The following is a 12,639-nucleotide window of genomic DNA, read 5'->3' as shown; positions in this document are numbered from 1 at the left end:
TATTAATACCGTACTTTCATGCTTTTGTTCTGTTGATGTTTGATATGGACTGTCAACAAATGCAGTTTTTTTTTTAATGTACCATAGCTCGTGCTGACCTGGCCCTTCTGTCAAATTTTAAAAGTCAATGCGGCCCCCGAGCCAAAAAGTTTGCCCACCCCTGTTCTAAAGTCACCAATCACCACTAGATGGCAGACATGACTGAGTTGCGCTTATGCTGGGGCTTATACTGCCCTTAACTACAATGTAAGCCAATTTTTTTTTTCGGATTTGGGATGATGTGCAGGACAAAAATAGTTCCTCAATAACATTTTTGAGTGAGTTGATTTGTGTGAAAATAAATTACAAAATTAGTTGCACTGAATGTTGGTTTCTTGTTGAGCAGTTTTGTGCCATCCTTGAATGGTAAATTTTATGCGAGAGAGTACTTTGCACTGAAAAAAAACAAAAAAACCCAGTCCTGTATTCTGTTATTTTGCTGTTTGCTTCGAACCTTTTGTTGTTGGATTGGGAGAGTAGATCTTTCATACATGCATAAAAAAGGCTCATAATCAATCATAAAATATAAAAGAGCACGTATTTTGGACATATGCACTTATTTTGCCTATATTTAAAATAACATTTCTGTCATCCATCTGGTTAGGTTAGGAAGTGTGTGGCTGTATATGAACCCCCAGTAGCACTGGTGACAAACTGCGGCCGTCTCCAGCATTCAAGTTGCCCTGTTCCTGCTCAAAGCATGCTTTCCCAAATGTTTTGGGTCACCTGTTGCTTTGGCATTAAAAAACTGAAAATACTTCATAATATGAACAGTTTTCTGCAAAACAACAACAACAATGGCTTGAAAAGATTTGTGTAAAGTTTTTTTTTCATATGAAATTGTGGTCGGAGTCCAGTCTGCACTTCTGACAGCTGAAATGTTTTTTTTTCTCCCACTCTGCTAGTCTACATGAATATCCTCCTGCCTCTCCCTTTCCCTGTCTATTAGAGTCAAATCTCTATATTAATGTGCATCTATTGTATCCCCGCCTCTCCCCCTCTTCTATTCACCGCGCTACCATACGCACATGCACACTCCCTGTGAGAGGGGCCCCTTAACCAGGCTCTCCATATGCCTGACCCCCTCCTCCTCTTTCCAAAGCCCCCTTCTTCTCTCTCCATCCCCTGCTCACACTCTGGCTTCTGCTCTGTTGTCACTGCCCCATGCTGCCATCTGCTACAAGACAACAGTGTGCAAGAGCGGGAAGAGGAGGAAAGAGAGAGCGGTGGAAAAAGAGGAGACATGAAGGGAGCTTGAGTGAAGAAAGAAGGGACAGATAAAGAGATAGAAAGCGGGAGAATTGACGTGGACACGATACAATAGAAAGCAGAGAGGCTGTCCATCTGCTCCCCCTCCTCAACATCCCCCATCCCGCCTGACACACAGGCACACACACCACAAAGAGAGTATTTAACCTCAACACACACACTCTCACACACACACACACAGACGGAAGATGGAAGTGTTTGTAGATGTGTGTGGGGTGGTGGGGCATGAGGCAGCCCGAGATCTCTCCTTAACCCGTTCCTCTCCACTGAGTCTGCCTGTAATACACCCTTGGGCTGGCAGGTGATGAGTGGATGGAGGGAAAGCATGTCGAGGAGCAGGGGGAGGGGGGCAAGGGGGGTGTGGGATAGAGCGCCAGAGTGCGAGGGATGAAGTCTTGAAACTGATCTGAATCAACACCATCACATCCGACAAGCCCCTCCCCTCCCTCAATCTCCAACCTCAATTGGGACCAGCTTGAAGCCCCCACACCCCCCACCTCCCGCCACACTGTCACTATGACAACCTGTGTCAATCATACAGTTGCAGTCCAAGTGGGGGCCGGTGGTGCCAGATTAGACTTGGCAGCCCAGACGTCTGCGGGAAGGGTTCATGTCCCACAGCTTATTCATTGATACAAAAATTGAAACAAACACTAAATTGTATGTCTGGTCTGACTTTAATAGCATCAGACGCTGTCTAGACTTCCATAACCCACTGAAGATCTCTTTGGAGCAACAATAATGATCTGTATTTTGAATCCACTATCAGTCTGTATTGTCGTTGTATGGTGAGGATACAACAAAATTCGACTGCAAATCCAAGTTTGTATTTCACATATAACAAAAATAAAATACATCATGTAAAAGATAAACGAAACACGATTTTGTCATGCTGTGCAAGTAGCAGTAAGTGGTAATGTTTCACTGTATGTGCACCTAGCAGCAGAAAAACTGCCTACTAACACAGCAATATCTGCATGCACCCTTTCTAGCCTGATCCCATTTGTTTTAACATTGTTAGGAATAAGATCCCCAATTTATTCTGGATTTTTATTATCTAGTCCATAATTGGATAAGGAACCGTATTTGGTAACTCACACTAAAAGAGGGAGCTTGTATTTATTTTTAAATAACTTTGAAATATATGTTATCATTTGTGTCAAAATGTGAATATGACGACAGCTTGACTTGAGCAAAATCATCTGTGGAAAAAAAAAAGCCTCATCTTGTCCCTCTAATTCGATTTTTAGCAAACCATCGCGCGCGAGCGAAAAAAACAATCAGAGACAAAAGTCATGGCTGACAAGTTGTGAATCATTCTCATGCACTGGCGGGCACGCTTAACAGTAACACAACGCTGCGGCCTCGCACTGACTTGTTATGTTAAGCTCGAGGAGCTTTGCGGAAACTAAGGTGGTATTTCCGTTTCGCAACAAAAGTCTAAAAGAAGGAATTAGACAAATCCCGGCACAAAACAAGGCTAACCAGAGCAGCTGCCTTTCAGAGTAGGAGGGGCTACAGGCTGCTCAGAGGATTCAGAACCGATTTGGGATTAGTAACATTTCTGATCGACAGGTACATTTATCACCTCTTTTGGATTTTTAATTGATGGTATAGCCCCCAAAATAACACTTTAAACCAATAACATCTAATGTCAAAGTAATACTCCATTCTGGCGGCTGCGGGATGTTCACTGTTGTAGCACATCCCAAATGTTTTTGATGTGGTCTAGTTCAAGCATCTCATGTTCTTCCCCACCAAACTCATCCAAACCTGTGTTTATTGACTAGGTTACGTGTGCTGGGAGACTAGACCAACTGCCGATGAAATCATTTGAGGACATTTATCTTCATCTTTTATAAACGTCAGTCAGTCAATCACAAGGTCAGCAAATTTACCCCGAGGGGCCACTATGCGGAAGTACAAGAGAACTGCGTCTAGCATGGTGCTGACTACATGACACCTTCGCTCCTGCTGAGCCTGTCGAGCTCAGAGCCACTATGATGGCTGTCAGGTTTGGACACACACTCCACAGTGTAGGTCAACACACTCCGCAAACACTCAAACCCCCAAGGACCTGTACGTACACAGTGTCACACGCACCGAACACCAGTGCATGTGTAACGGGTGTGTGGGAGTAGGGGTGAGGAAGGGAGAGGAGAGGAGACAGGAGGGGTCTGCATATGACCACAAATGGAGAGAGCAGACACCAGCTGTCACCTGCTTATGCCAGCCCTATTCTCAGCTCCTGTGTGTGTGCGTGTGTATCACTGTGATCTCAGCTAGCCATGACTGGTTTCAATTACACAGCAAACTTTGACCCTGTGTAACTAAGCAGGGGAGAGGAACTACTGAGAGGGAGCTTGAAGTGTGCAAGGCAGGGAGTGGTGGCTCATTCATGGACGGAGACAGTCATGGAAGCCAAAAACTGTGAGCTGCCTTCTGCTCTTAAGTGCATTAAACTAATCGCAACGGCAGCAGACTTACCCTTTTTCTGGGCGGTGCTCTGTCTTCATCCTTTTGAACCCGCCCCGATATGGCCACGCCTCCAGTTCGCCCCTGCCGCCCTCCTTTGCCTTCTCCAGCGGGAGGTCTGATGGTCATCCTGATCTCCGGTGGACAAATATAGTTCTCAAGGCTCTTGGGGGGCTTCTTGGTACGCTTGGTAGTCTGGATCTTCAGCTTTAGACTTCCTTCCTGGAAGCTCGCTTCCTTGATGGAAAACTCCTGCTCTTCCAGAAGCCCCTCCCCGTGTTCTTCAAGCCCCTCCCCTTCACTGACGCCACCGTGAATCACATCATCACTACGTGCCAAGCCGATACCTCCCGCTCCTTCATTTCGCGCCGCCCCGCCTCCCTGTAACTCCGCCTCTTTGGGTCGGGCCGAGCCAACCAGATCCCTTGGCTCCATCCACTCTCCCGCCAGAGCCAGTCAGGATGGGGGAAGCTGTGGCAGCCAGCCAATGGGAATAAAGAGGATGGAAGTCTGTCGAGCAGCTGGGTTGTTGTCAATCAGCTATTGAGGTTGGCTTGGTTGGCCCACTGACACGCTGGGAAGCCAGGGACAATCTGAAGAGAGAGCAGGTGAAAGATCTGATCAGCAAAAGAATGACAACTCCCCGAGGCTGCCGTCCCATCCCAGACCCTTATTAACGTTAGCAGCCTGTTGTATGATATGTTTAGAAGAACACACAAACTCAGAGCTGCACGGGCATGCCAAAATGCTCTAATTTACATTTTCTCCCAAGGAAAACAAACCTTTTTTTTTTTTGCCTCACTTAACATCCTTTCCCCCCTGCTCTCGTCTTTCATCGCTTCTTGCTAATCTTCCCTCCCTTGCTCCTTCCCTCATTTGAGCCTTCCCACTTATGTGAAGCAAAGCTATGCAGACACTGTTGATCAGTGCAAAATAAGACATTCCACTTCACTGCTCCAAAACCAGGCTGAAGTTACCCTGAGGACACAAAGGAGGAAAAACGAAAGAAGCTGACTTCTGTTTTTTTCTTCCTTTCACCAGAGCAGGCGAGGAGGGAGGGAATTACACAGGGGGAATGGGAAGGCAAAACAGAAAGACGATGGGAAGGAATCTAAATTCTTTCCCCAGATGTGGTTTACGAGCTAGTCTGGAAAAAAAACACAGTCTGAGCTTTTTTACACATGCATGCAGTGGCATATTGACACATTTGCATAGAAAGAAATGCACTGCACACTTTGACAAATAAATCCATGTGCAAAATGACAGCGTAAAACCTGCATATACACTGAAAATCAGATGCTCTGTGTAAAGGTTGTGGAAGCCATTTTGCTGAGGAAACTGAGCTTACTTCCTTAAGTTTAGTGTGCAACTATGCATGCATGCAGTTTTTGTTTTGTTTTGTTTTTGTAAAGAGGAACCTAAATAAACACTGGGCTGCACATCACTTGCTTTGGGGAATCCCATCAGTCATTATGAAGCTTGTCAGATATATATATATATATATATATATATATATATATATATATATATAGTGCTGTTGTCACACAATTACTTTATTAATATTTGCACAGATGTATTTCCCCAAGTATTAATTACTTCGATTGTAATTGTTCAAATATTACCTGTGTAGATGACTCAAGTAGACTGCATGAAAGTTTTGGGACCGGACCATTATATCATTTCCAGAAAAGAGCCAAAAACACGGCAGTTGATCCCACTTTTGCAACACAGCTACTGGCCCCACTCTTCTGGAAAGACTTTTGATTCGATATTGACGTTTGGAGGATTTTTGACCATCCAGCCATTAACAACATTTTTGAGGTCGGAGGTTGATGATGTTGGACCAGAGGGAATGCGTTAAAATCTGCTGTAATTCACCTCATACTTGGTCACTGGGGTTGAGGTTGTTCTCCCACACCAAACCTTTTTACCATTCATGAACCTTTCTTTGTGCATTTGAAATACATACTGTATATGTACCGGTTCCCAAATCTATAAGTATGATGCTCAAAATGTGTTGGTAAGATAAGAAGTAAAGTGAATTCGGGGGGAAGCAGCTTTATTAAGTGATGGAAAGGCGTGCTCAAAGACTTCTGTCCATCTAGCGTAGATACTAGACATTTTCATTGAGTTTAGAGAAAAAATGCTCGATGTAATAATGACCTGCTCCTTCCAGGTCTGCCCTCTCTGTACCAGGCCAAGCTACTGTACTAACAGCTGATCTCCATCGTAATACCCTACGGGCCTCACACCACATGCTTACAGTGTGATTGAATAATCATAATCCACAGCAGTACTCCGACAAGACCACACACAAACTACGTGTAATCCACAGGCAGAGTATTAAGTGGGTATTTTGTACTGCATCAAGACAAAAGCCTGTTGAGCCATTGTGTTTTCTGATGTATAAAACATTACTCGTAAAGGTTCAGAACACCCCTGTGTGGTATTAAGAAGCTGTAAAGAACCCTTGCGGCGGTTTTGCATGTTTAACCTTCTGAACTTCAACACTACCGACATCCATTTACTTTACACATGGAATAATACATTTTAAGATTGATTTCCTGTCTGCCTGGTAGCTGGTTGTTGCCGATATTGAGAGCGATGCAGTGTCACCGCCGAACATATTTTGTTTGTCGTTGCAGTTGGATTTGCGCTGCTTTTTTTGGCCATCTGTAATCTCAGATGTCAACAGCTCATCCACAAGGGAGAGTAGCTTGGCTGGGCGTATGGCCCCACTATGCGCAGGGTTATAGCCATCAGTCGTATCGACTAGGTTCAATGCAAAGTTTGAAACATGACAATTCCGTGATTGGAACACCTGACCATTACACCGACAACACAATACGTGGAAGATATGGTGTTGCTCAGCTGTAGCGCTTGTATTCTTCTTTTGCGGTGTGTCCATCCATCCAGAAAACTCAATCAGAGATCACCGATGTTGGATCCGAGAGAAGGACTCTCACACGTTTTAATTCCTACCCAAAAGTGTTGGAAGGGTTATGGTCAGGGCTTTATAAGATCTCAAAATCCTGAATATTAAACTTATCCAACATTGCCTTTATGGGCTTTGCTTGTGAAGGGTCTTCCCCAAACAGTCTACAGAGCTGGGAGTCAAAAATGGCCAAAATGTCTTGGTGAAGTGCAGAATTAAGATTCAAGTGGGGGCTTTAGCTAAACGCCTGATAGGATAATTAATTATGGCTTTGTGTCGTGTCTCTCTAATATTTTGATACCCTGTTACAAGAAGACACCGGGTTCACGAAAACACCACCTCTCCTCCCTGTGTGGCACACCGCCCACAAAACAGTAATGAAACATTGTTATCACGAAGCAGACAAGTGCCCGCTTTCCCATTAGTCCCTAAGCACACACCCCACCGAGCTCACTGTCATTCATTTGTTGTTGTATTTTTGCATCAGTTTAGCTTGTCTAAGGGACCAGATAACAACTCAGAAATATTTCTATTATAAATTTAACCCTTAAATTAATTTCGCAAAATATACAATTGCATTATATACCATTAAGGGATTAAATGCAGACCATGATATGAATTTTAGGCCGTATTACTGAACCCAACACATTCCCAAACACAAACGGCAAGTTTCGTGAACCCCAGAAAACTCCATGCTATTCTAATTATTTGGCAAAATCACCACTTATACCCACCCCCTACATACACACACACACACACACACACACACACTTAAAGCAATTGCCTATAAAGATTCAATTGAATTACCATCACAGCATCTCATCAACAAGCCGCAGAATTACACTTGTCAATTCGTGTATCTTGTGGTTCAAGACATCACCAAACACAAATGCCTTCAACTTGTGTGTCGACAATTTAGCTGAACATATCAGAATCAGGATTAAAGAATGCTTGTAATCGCCGGCTCTGACATGATTGAACTTTGGACGCCACATCAAAGTGATTTTTTTTAACTCGAAAACTTCAGCCAGCCTTGCTGGTCACGTCATTTTCTGAGAAACTCTGAAGTGGGTGGGTTTTATGGTAATTAGGCACACAACTAAAGATTTGCAAGGATTTTTGAAGTTGTTTAATTTCACAAATTGATGGTTGGCCAGGCATTCCAAACAACCAATGATTTATATACGAACATCAAAAAGGTCAATAGTGCGTCTCCTTTCAAAATTCAGTTGCAGAAGATCAGACGCAACCGTGGTTGGACCCTGTGGCATCTTCGAAAGTCAACGCATTGTGGATTGAAAACCCACATGACCCTGTTTGTTCCTCGGGAGCCTCCCCGTCCCTAATGTCAGTTTGGTGACTTGCCCCCATGGCATGTGTGAAAGCCACTCTGATTGTCATGTGACTGAGCACAATGACAGGAAAAAGAGACAGCTGCCAACCACAACATCCCACACAGAGACATTCATGTGCAGGCTTCAAAGCGGAATGGAGCCATTACTACTATACCGGAGCATGACAACAAAATGTCGACATGAATTATGTGAATCTTCATTCTGGGTCATAACTGCATAAACTACTTAGCTGGGTCACGTCTGTCCCTCCTCCCCCATGCAGCCGCCCTAAGCTGTGTTAGTAGTTCTCTGTTACTGGCAGGCACAGAGTTTATGTAAGACTGACCCCTTCACGGGCCTCCCTCACCTAGTCCAAGCCACGCTGTCTCCTCTCTCTTGCTCTCTCTTATACACAAACACTCACATCCACATATGCATACGCACCTTGGTTTGCCTCAGACAGCAGAGGGATTGTGAGAGGCCAGACTTGCTGCATAAATAGCTTTATTATGTTCTCCAAACTGCCAGCGCTACACCAGCTTCTCTCTCAAATAGCATAAGGTCACTCAGTGAGCTGCATGTAAAAGGCTGTGAATGGGACACATCATTTTGCCTCCTTCTCGCTCTGGAGACCATTATGATAAAACAGCAATGATGAAATGCAGATGGGCCGAGCTGAGGGGGTGAATGGTACAGACACACAGGCAAAAACATGTGCGCGTGTGTGTCTGCGTGCGCACATGTGCGTGCGTGTGTGCAGGAGAAAACAGGGCGCGAGAGCAATGGGGAGCAAGAGATGGCAGCAGAAACACAACCTTTTAAGGCTGCATACCCAGCAGCCCAGCGCTTGAGGTGGACTCACAAATAGCGCTCTCTCTCCCACCCACCCTCTCACTCTCATACTCACACACTCGCACACCTGTATTGTTGATTGAGGCGATCAACTTTTTTTTCCCCCTTTGATGAGCAGAGCTTCGACCATTTCAGAGGCGTCGTGAACAGCGGAAGTCTGCCCTTTTCATTTTTCATATTGCGCTCCCTCTTTCATTCCTATCCAATCGCTAAAGCAATGTTTCGAGAATGGTCCAATCTTTGGGGGACTCATCAAAAGAGGTTTCCAACCTCAAAATCCAGGGGTGGCACACATCGTTTTCTATACCGGAAATATATTCCATCAGCTCGTTGCTCACCTTGTGTGAGTGAAAGCCACCGTCTTCTCTCGAATGATCATAAATGAGGTCAAATAAAGAATAAAAACATTCTATCCTCAGCATCAATGCATGGAATCATAGAAGGATAATTATGAATGACTTTTTTTTTAAAACTCACACATGCACACCAGCCAACTGACCATCGCACAGATGGCCAACTTGCTATGACTGCAAACTGCAAGCCCCGATCAGGAAAGCACATGTCACCTGCTATTCAAATTCTCAACCCCTGCAAAACATGTGGCCAACAGTCAACCGCTAATTAAAACGACTTGCACAATCCACATTGCAGGACAGATCACATTGCTTGGTGTGTGTGCAGTGGGCCTAACGAATACAACAAAAATCGTCTGCACGCGTGGTTAAGAATGTCCCTGTAACTAAAAGGTTGCCGGTTTGATTGCCTTGAGGCGCTATCAGGATGTAGGCAGCAAGTTCTTCAGTTATCAGCACCCCATTACTCCACCACTCTTCCAACCAAGCACTCACAGCAGATTTGCCCTTGATCACGACAACTAATTGCACCCCTAGGTGCTGGAAAAGTTCCCACTGTTACAGTGTGTACTTGCTGTGCTCACTATCAAGATCAAATGTCAGGGAAAATTGACTAAAACGCATGAACATGATAGTAAAATGGTCTTAATGTTAGCAGTGTGAAGTTCTGAATAAGGACGGGCATAATCCATATACCTGTATATACATAAAATGAGTTGGGAGTTGACTGTTAATTAATTGAACATCGGAGCACTTCAGGCCAAATGTAGTGCACTGCACTGTTGGTTCAGTCTCAACTAGTTTATGCTCATTTGTATGATAGTGGATAAAGAACATTTCATCAACTGTCCACCTCTTGTTAGGAATGTTGAACTTGCAAGAATTTAACGGAGTCCACTGTAAAGGATTAACGGTACACGGCGTGCACACACAGTATGCCAGGTCGCACCATTCTCACCTAACTAACCGACACAAGCAGACGAATGTTCACGTTTCACAGCGGCCACAAAATGGCTGTCAGCAAAAACACCTCTGCAACTCCCCAGCAGCGCGTCTCTTCCACCTCCTCACCTCACTCCCACCAACCTCTGTTCGCTTGCCTCATCTCAGTGCTACCTCAACCCTTCTGCTTCCTCTGCCAAAAGGTGATATTCCGCTAAGAGAGCCTGCCAACACTTAGGTTTGTCCTTGGATGCTGTTCATATTCACTCCCCCTTTTTCCCTGTGATCCTATTTCCACCCGAGGTATCCAGCTCAGATGGGGATGCAACTTATTGATTCCTCATGCTTCAATTTAAAGATTGCACGGGCATCCCATTACCCAATAAGGAATTGGTTATCGAGTATTCTTTCGCACTGCAAAACGCTGCTATAGTTTTACCTGAATCCCATTAGTTCCACCTCTTTACAAGCACCTTTCTTCATATGCTTGTCATTCTTATTTTTCTAGAACTCACACGCCATATATCCGACAGACCTGACCAATTTTCCACACGTTCCCCAGATAATTCACGTGTGTCTATTTATCTTCCAGCGCTGAGGTTTGTGGGGGCTGCTGACAGCCACTGCTTACTATCCTTTCCTTTTCAGGCCTCACCTGCGGACGTACGGCAGAATAATTCTTTGCTGCCTTGTGTCACACACCAGAGAGGCCACATGAAACCCTTCGGAGATGTTGATGAATGATGTTCAGGAGCAGACGAAGAAAAACAAAATACCCATGACATACAGTGCCTTGGGGGCAAATAATTAGGACTACATTAGTGTACACAATGTACCTAGAGGGATGGAAGTAGTTGCTAGTTCCATCATCCACTCAGGTGGCAAAATATTGGAAGAAACAGGTGAACATCAGGGGCTAAACTAGTCTGTGAGCAATATCCTTCATTTTTCGTTCACTGGCATACAAGTGTATAAATAAGTTGACCGCGTTAATGCTACAGAATGACCTTTTTAAAAAGGTGCACAAACCTTGAAACTCCGTTTTTCCACATTCTTAATCACAAACCTCCGTAAATCACAAAACAACTCAGAACTACTGATAACGCAGATGTTTTGGATGTGAGTCGGTGTTGTTCTCACATTATCCTTAATACCCTTCCTAATCGAGGCTGGTCCTGTTGGAATTAGTATTACAAAAAAAGCCAAATAATAAGCGAATACATCCTTTGATACTCACTGATTTGCTGATATCTCACACAATAAGCAGAGATCTGACATCATGTCAAGCACGTTGGCAGTTCTGTCAAGTCTGCAACTTTAGAGGCATATTTTTCTCAGCAATTTTGATCAATCATAAGTTTACAACTTCAGGGGCGATTGACGTTAGAGGTTCCCCTGTATTTCTTGCAGGTTGTAAGCCATCTGTCATTAGAACCTACTCCACTCTGTGTACAAGAGTGAATTTCTGTCCCTCAAGGTACAATTAACACTAATATACTCCAAAGGTTAAATTACTGGCATCCACGGGAACTGCAGCTTTTCCAATGGGAAACGACGAGTACAGGTACCGGTATGTTCCAAGAACTGTGAGGTATAAAATCTCATACATCAGTAAATTAAATGCACAATTTCGGCAGCGTCAACGACAAACAGACACAATGCAGATTATAATGTTTCGACATTTACAGGAGAGGTTTTCAGGTGCAGGAGGAGGCCACTTACCCATGTCTAATGTTGTCACACACTCAGCTCTGACGTGTAAATTATTGATCAAGATCATTTACAATCCATTTAGACACATTTTTACACAAGCGACGGTTGGGATGACAGCCTCCCAGGGAGCTGTCACACGCTCCTGGAATATACTTGGATGTTTTTTGACACAAAACCCCGAGGAAAATGGCGTCAATTTTGCTTGAGAAAGGGGAAAAAAATCGCGAAATCGGGTATGCAGCCGATGTGTTGATAGAAAAAAAAAAGAAGCCACCAAGGGAGGAGGAATCCAATTAGAGACGTTTATGTCCAACTCCAAGCTGGAAAAAAAAGCTCTCTCTTTGCGGGTTGCCTGGCGGCCGGGCAGAAACCGTCCCCGGGGTCCCTTGCAGGACCGCCGGCCACACTGGCGGAGCTTGGTCAAGTTAAGATCCTTCACAAATCCGTTCCACTGGGCATGCGAGAAGGAGAGGTGCGAAGGATACTACCGCAGTCAAAACAAGTCCGCATCCGTCGAGCTTCAAGGAGCAGGTTTTCCAAGCGTGCAAATGTCAGCGACAAGATCGAGCTTTCAAACCCAAACGACAGCACGGAGGAGTCGGCGTGGTGGTCGCCGCCCACCGCCGCTTGCAATGGGATCAAAGGCTCGGACTCTTCTGCGCTCTCTAGCTTCTGCTCTCTCTGATTTCCCGATCGGTGAATGTCAGAGCCTGGAGCCTGCTGTCTG

The 12,639-nt window shown here is 44.7% G+C and overlaps 1 protein-coding gene across 2 annotated transcripts in view; it reads right to left on the bottom strand.

The window, feature by feature from the left end:
* setbp1 (SET binding protein 1) overlaps nucleotides 1-12,639 on the bottom strand; it is a 45,047-nt gene extending 32,408 nt beyond the window's left edge. For both annotated transcript variants that reach the window (XM_086111214.1, XM_086111215.1), the window contains exons 1-2: nucleotides 11,922-12,639; nucleotides 3,796-4,376 (exon numbers count right to left, since the gene is read on the bottom strand). In XM_086111214.1, coding sequence (XP_085967340.1) covers nucleotides 3,796-4,218 — 423 coding nt within the window. In that variant the 5' untranslated portion in view covers nucleotides 4,219-4,376; nucleotides 11,922-12,639. The remainder of the gene's footprint in view (nucleotides 1-3,795; nucleotides 4,377-11,921) is intronic.

This window comes from Hippocampus guttulatus, chromosome 5, assembly GCF_054856545.1.
Source record: "Hippocampus guttulatus isolate MCC_2025c chromosome 5, RoL_Hgut_1.0, whole genome shotgun sequence".
NCBI classification, from domain to species: Eukaryota; Metazoa; Chordata; class Actinopteri; order Syngnathiformes; family Syngnathidae; genus Hippocampus; species Hippocampus guttulatus.
This window is presented reverse-complemented; position numbering and strand designations above follow the sequence as displayed.